At 39.7% G+C, this 27,170-nt stretch overlaps 1 protein-coding gene across 2 annotated transcripts in view; it reads left to right on the forward strand.

Annotated features, from left to right (window-relative positions):
* Nucleotides 1-15,949, forward strand: part of C1D (C1D nuclear receptor corepressor) — a 16,951-nt gene extending 1,002 nt beyond the window's left edge. The window contains exons 2-6 of one of the 2 annotated variants that reach the window (XM_033056118.1): nucleotides 10,148-10,294; nucleotides 12,194-12,260; nucleotides 12,712-12,767; nucleotides 13,885-13,889; nucleotides 15,498-15,590. In XM_033056118.1, coding sequence (XP_032912009.1) covers nucleotides 10,148-10,294; nucleotides 12,194-12,260; nucleotides 12,712-12,767; nucleotides 13,885-13,889; nucleotides 15,498-15,507 — 285 coding nt within the window. In that variant the 3' untranslated portion in view covers nucleotides 15,508-15,590. Of the gene's footprint in view, nucleotides 1-10,147; nucleotides 10,295-12,193; nucleotides 12,261-12,711; nucleotides 12,768-13,884; nucleotides 13,890-15,497 lie in introns of both variants that reach the window. The other variant, XM_033056116.2, reaches the window with a different exon arrangement.
* Nucleotides 15,950-27,170: the final 11,221 nt, after the last annotated feature.

Below are 27,170 nucleotides of genomic sequence, written 5' to 3' on the forward strand. Positions count from 1 at the left end.
GAGAAAACACTCAACCCAAGGCTCTTCTCTGGAGTGTGAGAAGCTTGAAATTAATTGGTAGAATTTTCAGGCTTCATATCAGAAAAGCAGTGCACATGTCACACAAACCTTTATGATAAGTGCCTTTTCCTTTGAAGTGATTTAAGATTTTTAGCAGTCTTTTCATCTGTAGTCTACTTTTCCTCTAAATAAATAAACAGTACACTGGAATGGACTGGTCACCATAGCTCCAGGTAGATAGATGTTTTTTTCCTGCATCAGTAAAATTGATGCTAAGAACACAAACATCTCACTGTTACTACATTATATTGAACCAAAAAATGAGTAAACATGCTTCTAATAGTGAACAGCCAAATAAAAATAATAGCACAGCAAAATAAAAACCAGACAAAAATAGACTTGAATTGCTATTCAAAATGGTACAGACAGGGACTACACAAATTGCAAATACAAAAAATTGCATTCTGGTGAAGGGAGGTACTTGTTCATGTGTTGTGGAACTAGTGGCTAAAGGAAACTAGGTCAACAGTTTAAAAGGATTGAAAAAATCTCATGGCTTTAATTCCAGGTATTCATATTCTTGGTGTTGATACTAGTGGAGAGTGGCAGCAGGTTTTAGAAGTAGTAAACTTGCCATAGTTTTCAAGTCTACAGGAGATGCAAACTGCAGGCAGGTCATTTCCTGTTTGCTGCAAATTTGATAGGACAGAAATATTCAGTATTGATTGTTGTCCCCACTGTGTGTAAACCAATTTGTCCAAGGAGACAGTCTTTTGCTGCACAAGAAGTTCCTGGTAGGTTCAGTGCTAAGAAAAGTACAGTAATTTCATGATTATAAGCCGCAGCATTTGACTAAAATTTTGATCCCACCCCGGAAATGCGGCTTACACTCAGGAGCGGCTAATATGTGAAAAAATTCCTGAAATTTCCAACCCCAGAAGTGCCAGCCAGGGTGCCAAGCTGAGCACCTGCCAGTGAAACCCGAGATTGTGCGATTGTTACAAATTGGTTACTCTGTTGCGCAGTGGGTGGAGGCGGGCTTAGTGCCTGCAGCGCAGCCCCGGGGGGAGGCGGGGCACTCCCTCCTGCTGGCCCTGCAGCCCAGGGGGAGGCGGGGGGGGGGGGGGGGGGCTCTGTGCCTGCCTCCCACCGCAGGAGCTGGGGAGGGCTCCGTGCCCGCCTGCCGTGGGAGCGGGCAGGCTCTGTCCCCACCTGCTGCAACGGGGCAGTGCTGGGCCAGGGTGAGTGAGCCCGGCGGCTGTGGCGGCCGGCCCCAAGCAGCCCCGCCGAGCAGCAGCACTGAGCTGGGCCACCTGGGCCTGTCGGCAGCCCTGAGCGGGCCAAGCCCGCACGGCCCAAGCCGAGTCAGTAAATTCCGCCATCCCGCGATTCTGTTACTTATTGGTAACTTTGTTGCATGCGGGTCCTCGTTGCGAACGACAGAGCGGCTTATATTCCAGTGCGGCTTATGTATGGACAAAGACCTAAAGGTTGCCGGCACCCAGATATGCGGCTTATAATGAGGTGCGGCTTGTAATCGTGAAATTACTGTATATGTCTTAAAGACCAGTTTAGAGACATGAATCTAATATCACTTTAGAGTGAAGTTGAACTGAAGTGTGACAGCATATCTGAGAGTGGGAGCTTTTATGAAAACTTGTCACGAAGAAGTGTTCTGTACATACATGAAGATACCTGTTTTTATTATTGTATTTATGCTGAGTGTACTGATGAGTTGGAGCTGAACAAGAGCCAGGTTATATTGTATTTGTTCAGAAGAAGAAACCACTGTGTCATCAAAGATGTGAAATTTGGGACAGTTGATTACAGAGAGTAAAAGTGTTTTATGAATTGTACGGATGGAGTTGAAGGTTTGCATCAGTGGATATAGATGGGGCTGTGGTGAATGAGGGATGTTTAATCCAAGCTAAAATGACAGTTTTCCCGTGGGATATCCACTATTGGCTGAAGTGTAAACGAGCCTATAATATCATTCTCTCCCTTAAAATTTTAATCTCCTTTTAAAACAGGTGAGAATAAACTTTGCAAATCATTTGAAGCTCAAGTGAATCAGCGCCATCAGCAAGAGACTGATAGATGTGAACTGTTTTGTAGGATGGCTCTGTGCAGGCTTTTATGGTGGCTGGAGCCTGGCTTTGAAGGCAGGGATTTCTTGGCTGTTTCCCAGTTGTAATATAGTGCAAATTATGCCCTACTGAACTACCATGGCTTGATTTGAGATATTTTTAAGGGGATCAAGATAAGCCAACCTGATATTTAGTTGTAGACTTTTTTACTTTTGCAATAGAAATCTTTCTTGCGAACAAGATTGTGACTTGGCATTGCAAGAGTGCTCTGATGGTACTAGATTGCTTTCCAGCTGCCCCCAGCAGGCTTGCAAGGACAAAGCAAAGCAGACCTGTGGACACAATGATTACTAGTGGGCAAGTAATTATTTATTATCAGCAATAATGCGTGTTTGTCACAGATTAGAGCCTTTCGTACTCAGAACTTTGCAAACATGGATTTCTTTGGCCTAAGGAGTTTTGTGGCTAAATAACTTAATCCCCATCTCAGGTATCTTTAAATTTAGGATGCTGGTTGTTCTGTTGCCCTATAGCCACAGCAGTGAACTACAGTGTTAGAGTAGAAGTTACACTTTACTGGAACTGCACATCAACTGCATTCACTGCAGGTTGTGAGTCAGAACTCTCAGGAGGGAGGACAGTACCAGTTTTCAGTAGCTGACAGAGATGGTTTGCTGTATTGATGATGTTCATGTGTTTATTTTGAATTTGAGAGCAGTTTTATGTGTCCTGATCAAAAAGTTTGTGTTTGTTTTTGTTTTCTCTAGTTTACTTTTTTCCTCTATGCAATTTGTAAATATCCATGAAAAGAAGAAATAATCTAATTACCTAATCTCATTTTTATTAGATGAATAATCAGAAAAAGTAAAAGATCTGAGCTCAGTATGAAGAAAAGGCCTTTTAGTGCTTAAGGAATATGTAAGAGTTAATATGATGTGTGAATTCAGTATTTAGCAGAATGCTAAATTGTTTTTTGTTTTCTGTTTACGATACAAAATATTAAAATACACCATTTTTATCCTGAACTTGGAGTTTTAATTCCAGTTGAAAACCACGTGCATAATGCTAACACCCAGCATTTTTCATTTCTGCTTAAGTGGTTTCCTATTGCCATGTTGACAGATGCATGTAGCTTCCACTACTTTCACAATGTATCCTCTGCAAAATCTCTCATAGAAATACTTATGGCCTAATTAGAGTTTATATCTTTCAGTATGACAGGGTTTTGCTGGAGGCAGGGGGCGGGGCGTGAGCAGGAAGGGAAGTTTGGTTTTGCTTTTTAAGCCAGCTGGCAATTGCTTTATAAGGCTTGTGTTAAATCACCTCTAAATATATTAAAAGATTATTCATAAAAGCCACCTGAAATTGACTGCAGTTCCTCTTTTTCCTGGGTGTGCTTTTCTTAAAAGGGATCTGTAGTTCTCCTCTTTGTTCTCCTGGAAGATAAATATAGCTAATTTTGCTAGTAGTGTTATGCACAACCATCTGTGTTTTGTTTGTTTTTATTTGAAATACCTTAATATGGTATTTAACTTGGTTGTATCTTAGATCAGTAGTCATGTTAACACTATAGCAAACTGCTTTTGATTGTCACCTGTGTAGTTATAGAGTCTGAAGAAGATGGCATAGTTTCTATTTCTCTTTTTCATATTTGTGTCTTTTCTGTGGTTCATTAATAATGTCTGATATTTCCATCCCTTTTCACAGTTTTTATTATCTGCTTTGGTTTATAGTATGTTGATATGTTGACTGCAAAGAGAACAAGGTGTTCCTTGTTTTCTAAGCAGAAGCTTCTGTAAATTTAGTAACCTTTCTGAATAAAAGAGAATTTATTCAGAATTTTTCAGAAATTTCAGGATATTCAGAAATTTTCCACCGATGGAAACTTATAAACATTTTTCAAACATTTTTCTAAATGTAATGCATAAATGTTCTCTTGAAAATGGTTTATTTTTGCAATCTAAAGTCCTTTTCTCCCTCAAATACATATTCTTATGTTTTTTTCCGAAAAACATAGCAGTGCGGGGTTGTTAAAAGGGAAGTTTGTTTCTGGTACGTTGGTGTTGTGAAGTTGTTTCGATGATGGCCCATTAGCAGAAGATATTTCCCATGGAGATAAGCCCACCTGGTCTCAACAGATGGTGATGGAAGGGATACTTTTGGTCACATCCTGTATTGCAACCCAAGACAGTCAGTAAATTAAAATCAGAAAACCTGTCTAATAAACATAGTCTTCAGAGACTGACTTAAGGTTTGCTTTTTCAAAATACAAAAAAGAAACACTTGAAGAACTTTGAGGAAAAATTTGTTGTTTAATAACTGAAACATAATTGCTGAGGGCAGTATAGCTTTTGGGTATGTTTAGAGAGTCACGGAGTTCCTCCTATCTTTGACTTCGTTATTCTGCAGGTGTGAGTACACAACCCATGTGTTGATTTTGGCAGCAACAATTTTTTTTAGTTTCTGTTGTACACGTTTTCTAATATAGTTTACTCTTGTTGTTAATATTACCAAAATTACTTTAGGCTGTTGCCTGCTGCCTCATTGTTGGCATGTGCCAATACTGTGACATATCCCCATTAGAGATTAGTTGTGCTGAAACAATAGTGTAATGAAAAGAGAGAGATACCTACACAGCAGGAGTAGGATTTTGCTGGTTTCTGTTGAAGTGAACAGAAAACACAAGTTGAATAATTTCTTCCTGCTCCCCAGGCAGGAGCAGAAGACTTATCACTGAAGGGTTCTTTCTGTATGTGTACAGAAAGGCTAAACAAGGCTTAAAAGGCAGCCTTGTTCCATTGAAATGTGATTGCTGGAGGTTAAGATTTTGGTTTGGTTTGTTTTGGGGGTTTTTTTGGCTTTTTTTTTTTTTGGGGGGGGGGGGGGGTGTTTTTTGTTTTGGTTTTGTTTTTCTTTTTCTTTCTCATGGAATTTTGTCCCATTTGTTGTGAGAGACAATAACAACCAGTACTTATGAGAGACAAACCTGGAACCCTGACTCCTTCCCCCTTCCTGGAGGGCAGTGTCTCCTGGCTGTGTGCATCAGCTACTTCAGAGGAGCCTGGCTACCACTGGCCAGCCTTGCTGTTTTCTGCTTCTACCTTGGGCTTTTTTGCTACTCTCTAATTCAGCACTGTCCAGTTGACCCCAGAAGCTCCTGCTAAAGCAGCAGCATTTTCTGTTACATTTTGTTTTACTCTCCGGGGTGTGCCTGCCTCTGCAGTCCCAGCCCCGCTCCCAGGTTCCTGCTACAGCCAACTTCACCATTCAGCCCGCCCGCCATTACCCCATGAGGGGGACACAGCTGAGCTCACACCACAGCGCCCCCTGCAGGCACAGGAAAATCATCGTACCTGCCCTGCCCGGCTCGTAGCCACCAGCGCCCCTGCTGACTGTGAGCAGAACTGCACCAAGGGGAAAGTACCTGCAGCTGAGAGAGAAGGCTGGGACTGTGTGCTTCTGTTTGTTGTCACTGCCATTGTGGTTGTTTGTTTTACATATATGTATATGTGTATGTACAGTAATTTCACTACTATAAGGCACACCGGATTATAAGGCGCACTTCCAGGTGTCGGCAAATTTCCGAATTTTGTCCATATATAAGGTGCACTTTTTTTTTGCAGCGAGGATCCGCACACAACAAAGTAACGAATTAGTAACAAAATCGCAGGATCGCGGGGTTTACTGGCAGGTTCTCAATTTGCAAACATTTTTCGCAGATTGGTGTAGCCTTTAAACGCAGCCCCAGGCGCCCTCCCCGTACCACGTACCCCAGCACTCCTGCCTACCCATGGCGCCAGCTGGTGCGGCTCGGCTGCCTCGGCCGCCACCCCTCGCGGCTTGGGGCTCCCGTGGTGGCCACCACCCCCCCATCACGGCTCCCATGGCCGCCGTTCTGCCTCGCGGCTTGCACTTCTGCCTCGCGGCTTGCACTTCTGGGTTGGCAAATTTCCGAATTTTGTCCATATATAAGATGCACCGAATTATAAAGCGCACTTCCGGGTTTCGGTCAAAATTTTAGTCAAAAGGGTGCACCTTATAGTTGTGAAATTACTGTATAGTTAAGTGTCCTAGTTTGGAGGACAGGTGTCTGCTAAGAAAGGCAGGAGCTTCTCTTTGAAAATGGAGAATGTAAACCCCTTCCCTCCAAATTATTATAATTTTGAAATTAAACGGCTTTCAGGCAAAGATATGGGAATTAGGAATAACAGTTCTTCACTAGGGAAATTAAAATAGAAATACAATACTACAAAGAAACAGACCCCAAACTCTGACAAAGTCATAGTACAACCTGACACCCCGTCAGGCACGGTGTTGATAGCAGTTTGATTAAATGGTGGCTGTAGTCTTTTTGTAGTGACAGATGTGATTCAGTTGAAGCAGTGGTCCTGTAGAAGGTACAGTTTGTTTCCGGAGGTCCAGTGGTGATGTGGAGAAATTCAACTTCTCTCTGGAGTTTAGTGGAGAAGGTAGCTACCTTAGTGTCCCAAAACCTCTGTTTTATCTTGGTGAGAAATGTTGGGCCCTTCCCCCTGGCTGGAACAACTTCTAATGGGATGCAGTAATTTTATCAGTCCCACAGTGGGACTTAATGGGCTATTAGCAGAAGATACCTCCCTGGAGGTAGGATGGGTTGTGAAAAGATAAAGAACAATGCCCCACCTGGTTTCAATGGATGGCCCATTAGCAGAACATCTCCCACGGAGATAAGCATCACCGCCCCCACCCTTAACAGATGGTGATAGAATAGACCTTTTTTATCACACTCCATATTGTAACCCAAGACATTAAGTAAATAACTGTTATTCCTTTTCCCATATCTTTGCCTAAAGCCCCTTAATTTCAAAGTTATTATAATTTGGAGGGAAGAGGGTCATATTTTTCCATTCCAAGGGAGGTTGCTGCCTTCCTTGGCAGACACCTGCCTTTCAAACCAAGACACCGATGCAGATTTTTCACTTTCTTTGCTAATAGTGTCAAGTAAATAGTCAGTGATATGAGGGCAAACGTAATTCTTTCTGGTTAATGAGACACCAGTGATAGCAAAATGTATTTTGGACTGTATTTATTATCTTTTCCTTCTATATTCCTATTCTTCTTCTGTCTTATTCCTTTAGTCTAACTTGGTATACTGAAAAGAATTTCAAATATGTGACTGTTTATCCTTGTAAAACAGCTCCAGTTAATTTTGGTAACACATACTTGCTACAGGCTTTTGCTAGTTCTTTTTTTATTCTTGCTGGTGCTGGATACACTGACTAAGGGAGAGAGAGAAGTTAGAATTTACCACTATGCTCATGCCTGCTCGTTAAATCAAGACCATACTAGGTTAAGTAACTCAGTGATGTTAAGATCGGTAGGTGATTGTTGGATTGGATTACTTCTCTCCCTGTTTAAGTGTAGGGAACATGTATTGACAGACACCTTCTAACAAAATTTAGCTGTTATAATGACTGGGAAAATCTAGTTTCTTTTGTAGCTTTGAGAGGTTTTTAATGCCGTATTATATGACTAAAGGTTAGCAGCAAACATTGTTTCTGAACCCTTTTTATCAGCCTAACATGGCAGATTATAAAGCAGGTGGCTAGAAGGATAGAATGAAACACAAATAGTGTTATTATGAATATCAGAAGTAATTGTATTGGTGTTTTACCTTTCTGTGGGCGGCATCTTGTGGATCCAGCTCAGCTTTCTTCCTTGGGTCTTCCACAGCTGACGGAAGTAATACTTATGTGTGTGGTGTATGGGTTACATGCTGGGGTAGGGAGTGGACCTTTAGCATGGTTTGTGTTGTGATTCTGTATTCAGTTGTAAAAACGCACTCTGACCAGGATGAGCAGTCATGAAGCTGAGTAGGATTATAACTCTTAACTATGCAAACAATAGCAGTGAAACTTGGCTTATTAATTAGCTGATCATATTTCTGGAATCACACTGATGTGGTTAAAATTGAAGTTGCAGACAAACTTGAGTAGCTACACACTGTTTTTTCTCCCAACCATCTTCATTTTTGACCTTCAAGAGACAATATAAATAAAAATAAAACTCTCTAATACATCCCATGCTCTTGCCAGGGAAGGGGAAAGATCCAGTTGTTATCTAAGACAAACTCCAGTGATGTGACAGCTCTTTGCTGTTTGTACTGTGTGGCTTGGTGTTCATAGATAAAGTGCAGTTTCTCTGAATTCTATTCCCTCCCTCTCATCCTCACATCTGGAGAGTGGGATTATCACACTGATTCTAAGACGAAAAGCCTGCATTGATCCAGGTGCTCCCACTGTTCTTGATGCAGCTCACCAAGTAGGTGAGAAAATTACATATTTCTTCTCTTTTTTCCTTAGAACATTTGAAAAGGTGTTGCTCAGTAGAAGTTGTAGAAAATAACATAGCTCTAAGTAACATGAACTCCCCAAGATAATACATGATTTATGATTTGAGAGGAATTAAAGATATTGATCATAAACCAGAAACCAGATGGCTTGGCAGTAGCCATACCATGGTACTGTAAATTCTGGGAACGAAAAGGGATGCATTGGGATTTTTCACATCCTGTTTCCCAGCTGCTGTGCATGATGTGTTGATAAGATTGCAAGAGTACAGTAATTTCACGATTACAAGCCTCACTGACTATAAGCCGCATCTCCGGATGTCGGCAACATTTTGTTCTTTGTCCATACATAAGCCGCACCTGATTATAAGCCGCTCTGCTATTCGCAGGGAGGACCTGCATGCAACAAAGTTGCCAATTAGCAACAGAATCGCAGGATGGTGGGGTTTACTGGCATGGCTCAGGCCGTGCGGGATCGGCCCGCTTGGGGCTGCCGACGGGGCCAGGTGGCCCAGCTCAGTGCTACTGCTTGGCAGGGCCGCTCGGGGCCGGCTGCTGCTGCCACCGGGCTCGCTCGCACCGGCCCGGCGCTGCCCTGCGGTGGCAGGCAGGGAAGGAGCCCGCCAGCACCCATGGCAGTGGCAGCAGGAGGGGAAGGAGCTCCCCACTCCTGCGACGGCGGCGGCAAGCAGGCAGTGGGGAGAGCCCCCGCCTCCCCGCCAAGCCGCGGGGATGGCAGCATGGAGGCCCCTGCCTCTGCCCCGAGCCGTGGGGATGGCAGCATGGAGCCCCCCACCTCTTCCCTGGGCTGCACTGCCTGAAGGAGGGAGCCCCCGCCCCGCGCTGCAGACACTAAGCCTGTCTCCACCCGCCTGCAACAGAGTAACCAATTTGTAACAATCGCGTAATCCCAGGTTTTACTGGCAGGTGCTCGGCTCAGCACCTTGACTGCACTTCTGGGGTTGGAAATTTCAGAAAATTTTTCACATATTAGCCGCTCCTGAGTGTAAGCTGCATTTCCGGGGTGGGAGCAAAATTTTAGTCAAAATGGTGCGGCTTATAATCGTGAAATTACTCTAATCTGAAATCCCAAAACTAACTCAGCTTTGTTAGAGTTATATTGGAGATTATAATACCCCATAGGGACTTCAGAAAACAGGATACAGGGTTCACAAGAAGAATTTTTTAGACCTACTCCTGAATGAACTAATAATGACGTAACTGGTGCTGAAGTAAGGTCTGTTCCTAAGACAGACTGAAGCTGTATCCCCATTGGTTTGGTTTGTGGTTTGTTTTTCTTTTTTTTTTTGGTTAGTTAATTAGTTAGTTTTGGTTTTGTTTTTGTTTTTCCTGGTGTCCTGACTGCTGCTTGATGTAGCTCTTTATATAGTGCAATTTATAGAGCACTTTTTTTAAACATGCGAATAATTTCTTTCTATCACAGATCAGAAAAGCTAAATACTGTTTTATGATCACTGCAGGAATAGGTACTAAATTAATGTAAACTGGAATACTCCTTCATGCCATTTTGCGCAGGAGTTAGGAGATATCCCTGAAATTGCAGGGCATTTAATTATGTTGCTACTGACATTACTTACTAGGACTCCTCATATGTAGAAATTTCTTATGATGTTTAATGAATGAATGCTAATGCTTTGTGTTGTAAATGACGATCTTTTGACTCTGTAGGTACTTAATGGAAAGAATTACTATTTTTGTTTCCACTTTCCAGATGGAAATGTCAGAAGATGATAGTAACATGGAAGAATACCCCACTGAAATTCATGATTATCTTGCAGCATTTGAAAAGTCTCTTGGTTCTGTAGATGAGATGCTGAAAACAATGATGTCAGTCTCTAGGAGTGAGCTTTTGCAAAAGGTAAGTTATCTTCCTTTTGGAAACCTTTTCCTTATTAATACACAAATACTCGAGAGCCTGAACTAAAATAAAAAGGTCTGTAAGGCCAGCCACTGCACAGAGAAATAACAAAAATTGCATTCCTACGCTTGACACCTGCTGTTAAATTCTTACATTTCTAAGAAATCTAGATGGTTTTACAAGCTCAACAATGAAACACATGGTCTTCCAAGCTGATAAGTGATAATCTTATCAGTGAGTCATTTAGCTCAAGGACATTGGAGCTTATTCCTGGTCTTCCTTGACCTGGTCTTCCATAATGGAGAGGTCATTCACATTTGTGACTGAGACTCACAGCAAACTGAATGGAAATGATGTACCCAGCAGGATGTGAAGGTGAACTGGCAGAAGTAAAAATTGATCTGATTCCAGAAGTCTAGACTTGCAGGACCTGAGCTGTCTCCTCTAGCTGTCCTTGTCACGAATCGTGATGGTTTGTTTGACCCCAGGGTGCAAAAGACAAACAGTAGAGAGACTAAAGTTTTATTCAGCAGCAAGCAGCAATGCAGTTTATTGAGTGCCAACAAATCAGTTTTGCGATAGAGGGGAGAGAGAGATAAAGGAAACAAAGTAAAAGGGGAGAGGGAGAGAGAGAAAAAGGAATAACTACCAACAGATGGGGTGTCATCCTTGAGTCGTCCACCGATAGATGCGTTTTCCGTTCATGGGGAGAAAGAGATCTCGAAAGTCTCTTCAGAAAGTTATCCTTTTATAGTCCTTTTCCAAGGCAAGTGGCCTCTGGCCAAAAGGTGGGGAGATTTATGAACTATTGTGTGCAGAGACCGGTCGCTCTGGGAAGCAGGTGCAGAAAACATGGCTCTCCCAGCCCGTACCTGCTCAAACGCAGTGTACCATGACAGTCCAGCACACACCTGCACACAGTCCCTTGGCAAGCATCCACCTTGGCCAGGCCAGAAACTCCTGTCCAGAGCAAGTGGTGGCGTCCCGGGGTCTCAGTCTCTGATGATAGTTGTGAGGCATATCAGGGAATCTTCAGACCGACCCTTACAGTCCTATAAGCAGAAGTCTGCAAAATGTGGCTTTTTGTCAAAGTAAGGTAGTGCCTGAGAATTTCCTATAAGTATCTATCTTGTAACATTTAAAACCTAATGTGTAATTTCTTTCTGTAGGGCAAGAAAAAGGCAGCACATGAGGGAATTTCTTTATCCTGTGAGGATTTCTTATACAAATAAATGATGAAGAAAGCAGTCTTGACAACACAGATCTTTTGACAGTATCCATGTGAGAACTAGTGAGCTGTACAATGATGTTATCAGAGTTTCTGGAAGCTGTGTAGGCCTAAAAAAATAAATTTACTTTGACAGTAAAGGGAAACAAAAACCCCTTCATTACCTTTATTCTTCCATTGCTTTATATCCCTAAGTATTCTAGCATGCATTGAACACACAGTCTGTCGTGTAGTTTTAACATTCGTTGATTGTATATTGATGTTTGAGTTTCAGCAACTTTTAAACTTTTTTTTTCCTTCCATTGGTAGCAACAACTATTTTGAATTAAGTTTCTGTGAAAAACGAGGACTTACTTCTGACTATGGGAGCAGTAGCCCAAGAGCTACATGCTAAGGGATTGTGATTTTGGTTGTGTGGGACTGTGGCATTTAACTTCATATTGTGAGAATTACATGAATACTCGGAGAGGAGAAAATGAATGGTCCTGTGATGGCATGGAAATAAGGCATAAACGTAGTCTCAGTGAGCTTGTGATGCAAAAATGTGTGCTCCTTCAGTGTGTATTCTTTTATAAATACATTCACAATTATAAAATGTGTACATTGCTACAATCTGTGCATAACTTGCTTAAAAATTTTCAAATACAATTTTATTTTTTTTTTCATTCTAGTTAGATCCTCTTGAGCAAGCAAAGCTGGATTTGGTTTCGGTATACACATTAAATTCTATGTTCTGGGGTAAGTATGTGGTAGAAAGGAAAATGTAGTGTTTATGATTGCCATTTGAACACCTAGACAGCCGCAAACACTAAATAATCATATCTCCACTTGTAATTACCCTGAGGGCTGACATTATTGCCATCCATAGGATAAACGATGTTGAAACTCCAAATGAAAAATCTGTATTTAGAAAAACTAATTTTGTATATGCATGAGTATGTTTCTGGTTTCTTTGTGACAATCTTTTCTGTCCTTTAAAGGACTGAACTTTTAACCATTTTAGTTGTTTGGGGGTATTTTAGCCACAGTATTTGATAATAATACTTTGGCAGATACTTAATGACACAGTTAACAATTCTTATTAATGATTTTGTGTGGAAGCTTTGGTTTTCCTATGTGACTGCTTGATAGGGTCCTCACTCATAGACAGCCTTCAGTTTCAAAAAAATCTTTTTTTTTTTCTTGGTAGTATACTTGGCTACCCAGGGAATCAATCCAAAGGAACATCCAGTGAAGCAAGAACTGGTGAGTTGCTTATGCTGCATGCATCCTACTTGTGCAGGATGGTTAGCCCAAATAGAAGTTAAATAATGTTTATATCTACATTTAAAAATGATTCATTGGTGTAATAGCATGCATATGCTACATGCTGTTATGTAACTATATATGTGCTCTGCTGGGCTCTCTGAATTAAGAAAGTAATTTTTTTTACTTTTAAACAGTACTGTTTAAAGTTGTAGAATCTGATGAAATTAGAAAAGGGTGATGAATTATACCATCTTTTCCTTTTTTCCACCTTTGGTAGAGAATTGGATTCTGTACAGAGCAGCTTTTCAGTTGTATCTGTTAAATGGAAAAATGTTACATACCTGATAATGATTTATAACTTTCAGTGTGGCATTTTTTTTCTTATAAATACTTGGAATCATGTTAATCTCTGTGGCTGCCTTTTCTAACTTTTGTATGACTCTAAAAGTGTAGTATGGCTGATTTACTAGCAAAGACGGGAAAGTGCCCCCTTCCAAGCCCTCCATTAATTCATTTTCTCAGCAGTAAAGAATCCAGTTCAGCAGCAAAGCTAAAAGCTTTTTTGGCACCAATTGTATGTGTATTGTCCAGTAATTCTGCATTAGTGACATATTTACGACCTGTAATAAATCTTCAGTTTTGTCTTTATATTCCATTTAGATGCATGACTGCAGTATAGGCTAACTATCTTGAAAATTCTGCTGACTTAAAAAACTGAATCATTTAGCCTGAAGAAAAAAACAGAAATCAAAACTTCTCTCTACTAATTTTAATTCTTGAATAAATGAAAATATTAAATCTCAGCAGATGTAAAATAGTTAGCTTAAATGTAATCCTTACATAACCAGTAGAATGGAAGAGAGGACTGAAAAATGTGGAATAACAAGAATACTTCTATTTTTAATTTTGTGAGGTTTTCAGTAGTCTAGACTGTATCATATTAAAAAATGCATCAGTTAATATTTCATGAGCTTTTTGTCAATTTTTTGTTCCTCCTGTATTGTATGGTGTCTGAATATTGTGCTAATTTAGTGATACTAAAAATTTTTATCTCTCCTGCTGTGAATATTTTATGTGCGTATTTTACTTCACAACTGCCGTTTTAACTCCGAAGAAAGAGTGAGTATTTTCATAGCCTAGATTGTTGCTCAGACTCTTTTTCTTTTGCAAGTATCAAGGTTGAATGAATGCACGTTTCTTTCCTTGCAAAGGCATTGGGATGTTCTTATTCACGTGGAAAGGGAATTAAAAAAGACACTTCCGTCATGATTATTTTGTTTTTAGAATTGCTCTCCTTGTGTTCATGCAGGTATTCAAACTATACTTAGAAAACTCACATTCAAACTATCAGAATTAATTTCTTTTGTCAAGTTGACATTTTCCAGCTCCTTTTTCCGATGTTAATATGTGTAGTTTTGCCATCTGTTCTCCTTAGCCATCTCAGTCACCAAAGAAATATTACGACCGATCATGATTTCAGACCCTGTAAAGCCCTCCTTGTTAAAGCAGTGTTTTTGATACAGAAAGAGTGGCCAAGTTTTTGACAGTTGCTTCTAATAATCACTGAAGAGTTGAAAATCAGGAACTTTTGTTCCAAAGAGATGACAATGGCTGTGTGAGAAATGTGTGGATTACATATCTAAATTTATTTTAGCAGTATCCACACATGTTCTATTAATCCACATTTATAATTCAGTTATCAGGTAGAGCACTACATATATGTGTATATATATGTTACTGTTTGTATGACAGTAACACTCAAAGGCAGTAGGCAGTTAAAGGCTATATTAAGCTAAATATGTAGAGCTGAAGTCTGTAAACGAAATTGTTAAATATTTTGCAGAGTTACTGTAAGTGTACTCCCTACAGTGAAGAGAAGCAGGCACTTAGGAGAGGGGGATTCACATCTTAAAGCTGCTTAGTACCCTCTTAAAGTAATTTTATTTGTTGCAGGAGCAGATGAGGATGACTAGGCACATAAATGAGATTGTTACGCTGGGAGGGTATACTTCTATGGGGCTGAGTCCAAATCATGTTTTGGTCAAAAAAACCCCATAAACACCAAATAACTTTGGTAGGGTAAGATATGTCAAGAAAGCATCCCCTTTTTCCTGGAAACAGGCCTGTGTTGTTATTTATGACCATAGACTTCTGATATGGCTGGAAATTCATCAGGCTGCCCAAAATAAGTTCTTTAATAAGCCCCCTTGACCATTTCAGGAACTTAACCCCTAGACTTCTGGGTGCACCATGTGTGATCTTTAATTTTGTGTAAGATGCTTTTTTACGATTGCTTGGATTTGCTGAATTTTATATTTTTTTTTTTATTGGCAGTAGTCAGGCAGTATAACTCATCCATGCATGTGTCAAATACCTAAATATTATTTTGGCATCTTTATGTAGGTCAGACTCCAAACTGAGTTCAGTATTTTGTTTTCTAACTTTGCTTGCAAGAATGGTTCCTGTATCTCTGCAAATTAGATGCAGAGTCTGCATCTCTGTAGGACTTTGTGTGTTCCTTTTATAGCAAGTGTCACGTAGATGGTATGGTAGGTACCTATGATGGAAAATGTGCTAAAGGGAATTCTCAAGTTTTCAATACTGTTCTTTTAGATATTATAGTTCTAGAAGTGTACAGTGTGGAGAACTTCTACTCATTGATTCATTTTAGCAGTAATCCTGGGAGAATGATTTGAAATGCTTTTCTTTTTTTTTTTTCATCCCTAGGAGAGAATAAGAACATACATGAACAAGGTCAAAGAAATAACAGACAAGAAAAAGGCATCCAAACTTGATAAAGGAGCTGCTTCTAGATTTGTAAAAAATGCACTCTGGGAACCAAATGCAGGAAATGAACATACTTCCAAAACTCCAGCTAAGGGAAAAAAGCTACAGAGGGACTGAATCTTTTTTTCCCCTCATAGGAATTGCAAACACCTAGAACTTACTTGGAAATGTTTTGTATACTGCATGCATCTCACAGAAGTGCTGTATAACAGGTTAATTTATACTCATTAACTTTACAGGATTGTATTTTGTCCAGAACACTTGTCACTGAAATGGTTACATTTAAAGTGTATCTAAAAGTGCCATTTGAAACACATTTGACATTTCATTACTCAGATGATAATGACCTGGCATATACTTGTTGGTAATAAATACAAGTGATATTTTGTTTATAATGCCTATGATTTCAATTTTTTAAAATTATTTATTGACACTTTTTTATGTCCTCAACCTCCTCAATATTGAAAAGTTTCAAACACTGCTATCCAGTCTGTGGTGTTTATGAAAGAGTATTGTGTGAAATGCCATATTTGCAGAGTTCTGTTCATTCACTGTTAAACTCTTTTCAGCCTTTCAGATTGAACATGTGCAATATTCCATTCTGTTGCCTCTTAGAAAGCAGGTCTTTGAGGGCCACAAGCAAACATCCTGTTTTTAAGCCCCTGTGACTAGTCAGTGGAAAAGTTAGATATCCCCTAAAGGCAGTATATAGCGTCCAAAAAAAGGAGCAAGCTGGGGGTATCTATTAGGAAACAGCACATGGAGGAGCTTAATGGAATTTTGGCTGCAGTGCTCATCCCTTGCTTGGAGAAATGTGCTCTGGAGTGGTAGGAGTGTTGCCATCTATTGGTGTTTCTCAAATCTTCATTAGGAAAAACATCCTCTGGTGCAATAAAAGCTGCTGCTGCTCCATCTTGCAAATACTGTATTTTTACTCAAAATGTGAAGCTTAGTTGTTTAGGAAAGGAGGGGTGATAGGTGGGGTTCAGTTTTCAGTATGCTGTAATACAAAGCTCAATTATCTGCCCAAAAACTATTTAACAATTAGCAAGGAATTAATAATTATGAAGGAAAAATAGATGATTTAACTCACAAAAATGCAGTTTGGGTAGCAGTCCATACAAGTGTTTGGGAAATATTAGTCTGCAAGACTACAGTAATTTCACAATTATAAGCCGCAGAATTTGACTAAAATTTTGATCCCACCCCGGAAATGCGGCTTACGCTCAGGAGCGGCCAATATATGAAAAAAGTTCGGAAATTTCCAACCCCAGAAGTGCCAGCCATGGTGCCGAGCAGAGCACCTGCCAGTAAAACCCAGGATTGCGCGATTGTTACAAATGGGTTACTCTGTTGCACAGTGGGTGGAGGCGGGCTTAGTGCTGGCAGCATGGCCCAGGGGAGAGGCGGGGCGCTCCCTCCTGCTGGCCCCGTGGCCCAGGGGAGAGGCGGGGGGCTCCCCCCTGCTGGCCCTACAGCCTGGGGGGGAGGCGGGGGACTCCGTGCCCACCTGTTGCCACCGCCACGGGAGCTGGGGGTCTCCTTCCCCGCCTGCTACCGCGGCCGCAGGTGCCAACGGGCTTCGTTCCTGCCTGCTGCCGAGCAGCAGCGCCGAGCTGGGCCACCTGGCCCCGTCGGCAACCCTGAGCGGGCTGAGCCTGCCTGGCCCGAAGCCGAGCCAGTAAACCCCGCCACACTGCAATTCTGTTACTACTTGGCAACTTTGTTGCACGCAGGTCCTCGCTGCGAACAACAGAGCGGCTTATAATCAGGTGTGGCTTGTGTATGGACAAAGACCTAAAGGTTGCCAACACCCTGAGCTGTGGCTTACAATCAGGTACGGTTTGTAATCGTGAAATTACTGTAAATGATAAGAACAAAGGAATCCAGTATAGCTCTAGTATTGCGAGCTGAATGATGTTGAGATGTTCAGTGGATGGTTACTGTCCTTGGCATTGTGCTGCAGCAGGCGATGCAGAGTGTGAACTAAATTGAATTAGGTATTAAATTGAAGGTTTTTCTCTCATTACTATCTAAAAATACATATTTGAAAGTAAAAATTCAATGCATTGACAAGTTTATTAAACTCATTACATGTCTAGAAACGTTTTTAGTGACTGGTATGAATTTAAGTATTTTTATTTACAATAAACTCTTTAGGTAAATAGCAATGCCTTCAATCTATCTAACAGAAGAACTGTTTAGATGTGGGTGCCTAACCTTGCTGCCTCAAATCAAAGGACTGTTTATGTGAGTATGCATGTCAAAGGTCCATAAAAAGCTAAAATGACAGTGTTTTGTTTCTTCAGGTCAGTGTCATAGTTGTGTCAAATGAAGGAGCTGTTGGACTTGGGAGGGGTTTTTTTTTTTAATTTAGGTTAAGAATTCAAAAGACCCTAAGTGTGTTCTTGACCAAAAGTAACACATTTGTGTAAAGCAATTCTTCTAAATGAGGGAAGTCTATATGCCTGTCTCATAGCCCTTTCAACCTGATACTGCAGATGGCAGTATTAGGCTGTTATAAATGGACTTTTGGACTAGATGTGAATGTTGAGGTCTGCATATACAAAGCACGAGGTTTAAAATGTTAATCTCAAACCCACTGATCTGAAAAAAAAAAGTCAGATGTTCTTTGGACTAGTGGGGAAGAGGACAGAAATGGTCTGAAGTAGCACAAACCAGAGCACTTTAATATAGAAATTTTCTGCTAGAGAACATCTTCTGCTTTGAGAGGCATTGTCTTGAGGAAATGAGTAGCTCAGTTTGTACTTACAGTGCTGTTAATTAAAAGGCAATTGGAGAACATTTGCATTATGTGATTTTCCTCTTAAACTTCAATTATAGGTTTTGTTTTAAAAGGATAATTTCTGAAAAGGACTATAATTCATTGTCCAGTAAAGTACACAGGTTTCATTGGTAAATGTTTAAACAAGAGTAATGCAAGGCTATTAGCTAAGACTTACTGAGGTAGAAGTCCTTCTGGTGTAATTAATCATATGCAGGTATTTGACATTTGTAGTAGGGCAGTTTAAATAGATAAAGGATATGCAATTTTTAGAATTTTTTTTAAGGCTTACATCATTCCCCACAAACTAAGAATCTTCACCCTGTGTTTATAACAGCCGTATTAGAAAGAAGCTTGAAATCCTGATTATGAATATTAAGTGTTTTTTATATAATTGAAGTGATTACTTTGTTAAAGATTTTGTTTTGATTTAATGAGTTCTTGGAACTTTTCTTGCTTTCTACTCTTTGCACCAAGGAAGTGGTGAGGTAGGTGAGAGTATGTGAAGTTAGCAGCTGGGACTAGAATTTGGTATGAGGTTGCATGGGGAATTTTCCAAGTTCACAAAAATGTATTTCAGAAGAGAAATAAAAATGCAGCTCAGGATGTTAAATCACTTGTTTTAGTGGCAAATAACTACATAAAAATAGCAATTTGACATTTACTGTCTTAGCCATATAAGGAGATTTTTACTGTAACAAAATGACTATCTGACATGAGAAACTAGGTATTCTCTGAGCTGTGTGAAGTTTCCACAGAGCTACTCCTAAAAAACCTTTATCTGACAGTGTATACTGTGGCTGTAAACAAAGGGGGAATTTTCCTAGGGCTTAAATTTCCAGCCTTAAAAATGCAAGCCATATGACTTGGGAAGTCAACATATCAATGAGGCTTGTTTCTACTCCTTCAGTATTTTTATTACTGGAGAACTGTCTTCCTAAGAGTTTGTTTTTTATTAAGTCATCTTATTTTTCCTGGCTTTGAAAATCAGGGCTAGCATAGAGCTTTGTCAAAAACTGTCAGTGTTGCAATTATATTGAAAATCTCAAACATATTTATCTGCAATAATAAAAGCTAAGCAAACAAAATTCTCTTAGGATTAAGAATTTTCTTGGGTTTGAGAGGGTAGACTGATACTCAGTTTTTAATTGCAGGGCTGGGACCATTTTTACAAATGTAAAGAGAAATCCTAGTTTTCACAGAAAATTACGTACATTACCCAGGAAGTGATGGTGACCTGTTTCTGCAGCTCTAGAAGGAGAGACCTTGGTTACCTAGATCAAGACTTGTATCAACTCTCAGCCACAGAAGGCTTTTGGGAGCCATGAACAGCAAACTTCGCCCTAAACTGGAAACATGGATGGAGTTACATTGGTGGAAGTGGCACCTGTGGCACAGGGTATCCAACTTAGAAGTGCCAAAATAATTGAAAGTGGTTGCATCCCATATGTATACAGGTTATGAGTTTCTCATAAACTGAGATGTAAAGATGTCAAAATAGGGCATTATTAGTTTGTTATTATTTATGCTTCTCAGAAATTCACTTGCCAGTGATTTAAAAAAAAAGGTGTTAAGCTGCATCAGTTACAGAAGGCAAATACAATTTGTCATTTTAGAATCACACGATACACATTTGTTAAAAAATGCATTTAAGTTCTGCAGTGGGACAGTGTAATTTTCTTTTTCCTAATCTGTTTTGAGTATTATTTCTTACACAAAGTTTCAGAAAGTCCATATGAATGCTTTTGTTTTGCAGAGCACTCTCAGCATTAGTGGTAGCTTGGGGTTTTTTTTCAATTTCTACTTTCCAGTGGGATATATTTGTGATATTTATTGATAAAACCAACAGTGTATCTTTTTCATGACTTTTAACCTTCTCTGTAGCAGAAGATTACAGATCTATGGAATATTTAGTGCTGGTGATCTAAGAAGCAGACCTTGAACTGCACCGTTTTCATCAGCTGTACCAAAGAGGAAAGAGCAAAAGCTTGTTTTTACTACTAAGCTGAGTGAATATAGCATGGAAATCTTGTAATGGCATGGTATCAATTTGTAAAGTGATATATTTCAAAGGGGATACTAAATTTGATTGTGAATAAAAAGCTTTTTAAATGGAACATATAACAGGCTATCTTTTACTTTTCAGTGTAGAGTTGCCTTGACATGCATCATTTCAATTTGGCAGCCCCAGAAAATTGATGGAAGCAATTCAATATGATAATTCAGTATTACCAAGAGGCTTCTTCTGAGTCTAGTGTGGACATGTTCCATGGACAAATTTAATGTTAAATGATAGAAAATGGATTTAATTCAGCTCTGTATTGTTCCAGCTTTACATCAAGATAGTATTGAGACTATCTAGAGAACATATCCAAACAAGGTATCTAGAGAATATATCCAAAGAGTACATGAGCCACAAACTAATTTTCAAGTGAAGGATCACCTCCAGTTTATGGTGATATATCTTGCATAACAATGATCCAGAACAGACAGAAAAAAAGTAAAACTCAAATGTGGTTGCAAATGTACTTTATTAAAATACTAATTCTAGGGGTAAATTCTTAGCTACTGTTTACCAGCAGAGTCTGTTAAAGTAAATGAGCAGCTGCTGAGGTCTACAAGTGAAAAGGTAGTCTGTGATACTCTCTCATATAATATAGGTATTTCCATGGATATGGTGTAGCATTTGTTTTTTAGAATGCTCTTTTTCATTGTCACCTGAGTTGTTTTTTGTCCCCATGGGAACAAATGAGTCATTGTTAAAAGTAACAAAGTTCCTGTCCCCATTATTGAAAGGTTGGAAGGAGAAATACCTAGTAAGAAACACTGACAAGTTGGATAGCACAAGCAATCTTAATTTGTTGCCTTCAACTGACAGACCTACTCCCCAATTCACACACAAAACAAAACACGTTTTCTGCTGTGAAGTTTCCATGGAGAGAGCGATTCCGTAAGGCAGTTAATCACATGGGGTGCTGTCTGTGGATGAACACATTACACATCCATCTGTGTGTTATAGATCTCTCGGTTGTCAGGAAGTTCAGTGTTTAACAGAATACAAAGTGCATATTACTGAAATGCTATTGTTGGAGACTCTGTATAGCATCACAAGCTTAATTCTCTTTAAGTCACTTTAACTTTTGATTTCATTAAGTTCACAGTAGCAAAAATCCAGTACAAAAGAACTTTGTTGAGAGGAGTTGGCATTATGTAGGTATGAATGTCTTTATGTAACAAAACCAGCACTGAGATACTTCCAGTGAAATTTGTCTGTTAAAGTCTACTTTCTCCCTCCTTTGACAGTATTTGTTAAGCTCTGTTTACCTTTTATTATAAACAGGGCTTACTATTCATACTTCCACACAGTGCTTCAACTTCTTATGGCTATATGTTCCCAGATGTTTGTAATTTTGCCAGCTTTTAACTGCTTGTATTAGATTTTTTCATGTTTGGTCTCTGCCATGAGTGAATTCCCCAAAAATCAGAAAGGTTGAGTAATTCTTAGAGTTGTTGAAGAACATGGTGTGTAAAGTATAGGTTACATTGGAATGTCAGCTTAAATTTCCACCTATATTTTTCTAAGAGTTGTAGCTCTCTTTCACTGAGGTAAAAATTTGAAATTTTTAGGAGATTAAAAAGAAAAGTTATCTCAGTGAATATTTAACCACATAAGGGCTCTGAGGAAATCTCACAAACTGTTTGGTAGGTTCTCACCGTTGCTGTGCTTATGTTCTGGTTTTGCCGTGCATGGGAAGCTTCCAGCACAGTTCTGAGGCCACAAATTGCTTAAGGAGGAATATGGGCTTGAAAATTAAAGTTCAGTTTATCTCAGATGATAGCAGGGCTCTGTAACATACTGTATTGGAAGAATTGCAGATCTAGTACAACTTCACCATTTTTAACAGTGTTGTTTTATGTATCTTTACATTAATTTCAGATTTTTAAATACTTAATGTAGACCATGGATGCTCTTATATGTATCTGATGCATTTACATTATGATCACACTTTAGTTTTAGTTTTGTGCCAGTTAAATGACAATGGAATTAACTCACATGTGGTGTCTCCCTAAGTGGTAACCCCAGTGTAAGGATGCCTCTTTTCACTGTTTAAGTATCTTAAATGTATTGGAAATCTGAAATTTTGATTTTGGCTCACCTCAAAGCATAAAGAAGGGTTGCACTTGTCATACTGAGTTTGTTGTTTGTTTTGTAAAAGGAGGTGCATTTATTTTTTTAAGCTGTGGGAGCTGCTCCTTGCTTGAGCTGGTAAAATGAAGTCTGGTCCATTTCACATATTCTTTTTAATAGGTGTTTTTGTGATGTGTAGAATGAAATATCCTATTTTTTTTGAAGATATCAGACCATTAAAGACTAAGAATTTGACCTCATCCCTTCTATATAGAATTCCACAAAAGACTTTTGATATAATTTCTGGGCATAGGTTAGTATTTCTAGATGTACTTTTTCCCCAAACATGGCAAACTGCCCAGACTGAGACTTATGCACCTTATACACTTTATAGCCATTTACACAATTTAACAAGAAGAAAATAAGCTTCAAGAAAACCTTCTTGTTTTGTTTTGTTTTGTTTGTCTTTTGCCACCTGGGTGAGGTTGTGCTATCAGAAAAATTAAGGGCCAGATTTTGTCCACAGATTTTCTTGCACAAGGTTTCAGAATGCAATAGGCCTGATTCCAATATTAGCTACAGTGACTTCTGACTTGCAGAATTATCTGATGCTATGGCACTTAGATTCCCATGGCAAAAAGGCAAGATATAATTGAACCAAGCCTTCAGTTAGTCATAATGGTAAGTTCATCTGGTCCAAAGAGAATTTGAGGTTCTAAGTAATTTATGACAAAACCTGCACTGGGTAGCTGGCTGGCCTCAGGAACCTCAGTAGTCAGTACCTCAGCTGGCAAAGATTATTAATTATTTGCTCTGCTCAGATATCCCACCAACAACAGGAAATAAAACCAACATAAAATCTGAAAGCTGATTCTCAGCTGGCATTACCTGCAGTGACTTTGCTCCTGGTGTGTGTGTTGACACATTTGGGACCCCCATGTTGCTAAAATAGCTGAATATTTATTTGATGTAACCGCAGAGCACAGAGCTTAGGTTTTGAAAAGCACCTGGAAAATGAACCAGGTGAGCTTAGAAATTAGTAATTTTTCCTCTATGTAGTGCATTTTGTACTTCTTTATTTTAGTAGTTAAGCTTACTTGTGTAACTTTTAAGTTGGTTTTTCTTTTTTCAGTTTTGTTACAGCACAACAGAGAAGGTGGGTAAATTCTCATGTTTAATTATGTTAGTGCTTAAAGGCCCTTTCATCTCTTTTTCACTCTTTCAGCTGCCTTTCCTATGTTCACCGTCAACATAGTTCGACTGTGTGGCTCTACTTCTGCCTCTGAAATTAGATTGAATGACAGAAATACTGCCAGAAATTCTTCAGGGCTCCTCACAACTCTGCTCCTTGAGCACATCTGTGTGATATTCTTAAAAGACAGTAATTGCTACAAAAACAAGATTAATTAAAATGGGGAGAATATTTTACAGTATGTTAAATTAGTTTAAATTAAAAGCAAAAGTGAACATTATGTACATCCCTGGAAACCAATATGAACTGTTGGGCTCCTTGGGAGCATCTTCACTCGTGTCTCCCTCAGTACTTTCCACAGTGTCCTATGCACCCCTCCAGTATGGGCAGCATTTCTGCCCCAAAACAATCTGTTCACAGTACAGTACAGCAGATGTTTGTTCCTTTAACTACTCTATACATCTCACCCCCAAAGGTGGTTAGTGGTGCTGCCTTAAGAGGGCACAGCACCTCACCTCACCTCACCTCACCTGAGCAGCCCTGTCAGATGCTGTGTTTGCTTCCCAGCATATGTTGACCTGTACTTCTCTTCCTCTGCAATAAAAAGCACAAGTAAAATATCTACTTTTTCTTGCATTTATATCTGTATTAAGCACACCTGTGTCCCTTAGTGGAGGAGCAGCAGCTTAGCAGGGAAGCTGAGTGGGGATGTGTTACTGAGGAAATGTATTTAATACCTAAAGAGCCCCTTCCTTGCACTGTGCTGTGTAGTGGGATTGTGTACTTGTTATTTTGACAGTCTCTGTTTATGTTCCCCCAGTTTCTCCTATGAATGGAGAGCTGCTTGGGGTGGCACTGCTGGGTTACACAATCACCTCCCCATCCCTGCAGGTAACCCCGGAGGAGGCAGTAGCTGAGGGGAGAACTGGGAAAGCGGGAAGGCTGAGACGAGGCTTTAGCGTCAGCTCCAGGTGCTCTTGGCACATTTTTTGCCGCCCTGTTTCTTTTCCACGTGGTGGCAGCAAAGGAGCATCAAAGACGAGAAGAGTTTTAGTCTCAGAAATCTGCTCCTGAGGTTCTGTGGGGGGGAAAAAGACCCCAAATAGACACTCCCCCAACCCCCCCAAAAAAACCCAACAGAACCAAAACCAAACACTCCCCACCCCCTCCCCCCCAAAAAAAACCAACACGAAAAAACCTCCAAAAACAAAACAAAACAAAAAGATCTCAAAAACTAAGCTCTCAAAGTCTTTAAAAATGCAAAAATACTGCATTTCTGAGACAGTGAAACTGCTGCTCCACCCATCAAGTAGTCTAGTTAAAAATGATACTTTTTTTACCTTACCTCTTTTTAACAAACTGATGTAGCAAGTGGACTGTGCCATGTCTTTTGACTTTGGCAGATTTTAGCAGCTTTTTATGAGCAACCAGTTAAATTTCCATATGTTCTTCTTAGTTTATGTCTGATTTCCTGGAGAGGTTTTAAAAATGGTGTGTGTGTATATGTGTGTATTTATGTACACACGTAATGTAATCTCTGCAAAATTGGAAAGTAATACACTGACTTCTAAATTCAGCTGAGTTTATAGACCTGTTTCTACTCTCACTTACACCTGTTTTATATTCACAGAAGGCTGCTGATGTCGATAGCTTTGCTCCTGGTTTAAAGTGATGTAAGCAAGAAGCAGATTAGGTCCTTTATTCTCAGGATTCTGATAGGAGGCAAATATTGCGTGGAAAAGGGCAGCATCACTGCAGACTGGAGAACAGGACCCCAACTGATGCTCTGTGGGCTCTAAAGGCTTTGCATTTCTTTGGGAATGAATGATTTTACCAGAAGAGCTAAGCAGGTGTTGCCTTGAATTGTTTGGTTACTGCTGGCCTGATGTGTCACACTGGGCATGTTGTCTGAGGTGAGCACATCTGTGCAGTGCCCTCTCCAGATGAGAATTGTGTCCTTCCTGCTGTGTGAGAAAAGATGATCATGAGCTGCAGCCTTGGCCAGCAAAAATGGATATTCTTCTCTTAATGGAATGATGTTGAGTTTCACCAGCACAGGATGGTGGCCCCAAATACCTTTTATTTGGGTATTTTTAATGACTGCATCTGGGAAAGTTTTTTGAGGCAAGATCTAATTTTCATCGGATTTATTTTCTGCTTAGCATCTGGTCACTAAAAATTTTCATGCCTATGCCTAAACTAGCAAATAAGCACATCATGGGTCCAAGAAACTTGTGTGTTAAGTCTTAAATTGTGCTTTAACTTATACTTCTGTAAATCCTAGGTAGCCTAACTGATTGCTGTGAACTTAACACCATAAAAAATATTAAGATATTAGTAAAGACTTATTTTAAGGGTTTCTTTAGACCTAAAATTAGATTCTGTTTTTTATTAAATCAAGTATGACTCTAATGAAATCATTGGTGTTACATAGTTGTGAAATCCTGATGGGGGCAATACAACTGGAGTTCTGTTTTATATGCCATGAGCAAACCTTCTTGTGATTCACCTCTCCTGCCCACTGAATTTAGGAGGAATGCAAAATTAAGTCCTTTTTGTTCAGTCACAGCCCACTGACCCATGTAGTTGCTTGCATATTGGTTGTTCTTTTTTCTGTCCAGAATTTCAGCAGTTGGAGTCTCTTTGAAGATATTGCTCCTGAATCAACCCATTGGTATAAGATTATTCTGGCTGAATCCCAAGATGAGTTCCCTGTTTGAATCTTGGAGAGTGAATACAAAATACTCCAGAAGAAATACTTCCAGAAGAAACTCTGTAGAGAATGAATTTGGTTGCCAAACCCTTTAGCCCTTTTTTTTGTTGTTGTTTTTCTTATTTCTTTTTAAGGGAAAACACTTTTATGCATATCCATTGAGGGAAAAAAAAAAGAACTTTTACCCTTTCTCCTCTTTCCTTCTTAGACAATGTGTCTAGACTTGTTCTGCTTCTTATAACACTCCCAACTAACACGATAAAGGGCATCAGTGTAACAATTAAAACGGATTTTAAGACAGGGACATGAAGTCCTCCATTAGGCAACCATGGTTTCTGAACTTCATTAGAGTTGCCTAGTTCTGTTGAAAAATCCTGTCTACATCCCTCACTAATTAGGTTTATTGACCCCCAAAGAGTTGTTCCATAACTGTATTTCTGTATTTAAGCTGTTGGTTTAGTCGTAGTTTTCTTATTTCCAACCAAAATGTGCCCATGTGGAACTTGAAAGCCATTTATTCCTATGTCTAAGCTTTAGTTTAAATGGAAAACCCAGTTTTCATCCAACTGAAGTGGTTTTTTTTCTGGTTTTGATCCATTACAGTCTTTGGTATTCATAGGTTTGCTTTGTGATGGAGGGACTACACCTGGTAGCAACCTCTCTGTAGGTGCTGAAAATACCACATTAACACTCTGATCTCAAGTCCAAAGCAAATTTCGCAGTGACTTTGGCTTAGGTTTTGCCATCATAAGTTTCAAAGTCCTTCTATCTTCTGGATCTGAAGGTGATGCTGT

Source organism: Catharus ustulatus, chromosome 3 (genome assembly GCF_009819885.2).
Source record: "Catharus ustulatus isolate bCatUst1 chromosome 3, bCatUst1.pri.v2, whole genome shotgun sequence".
Lineage (NCBI taxonomy): Eukaryota > Metazoa > Chordata > Aves > Passeriformes > Turdidae > Catharus > Catharus ustulatus.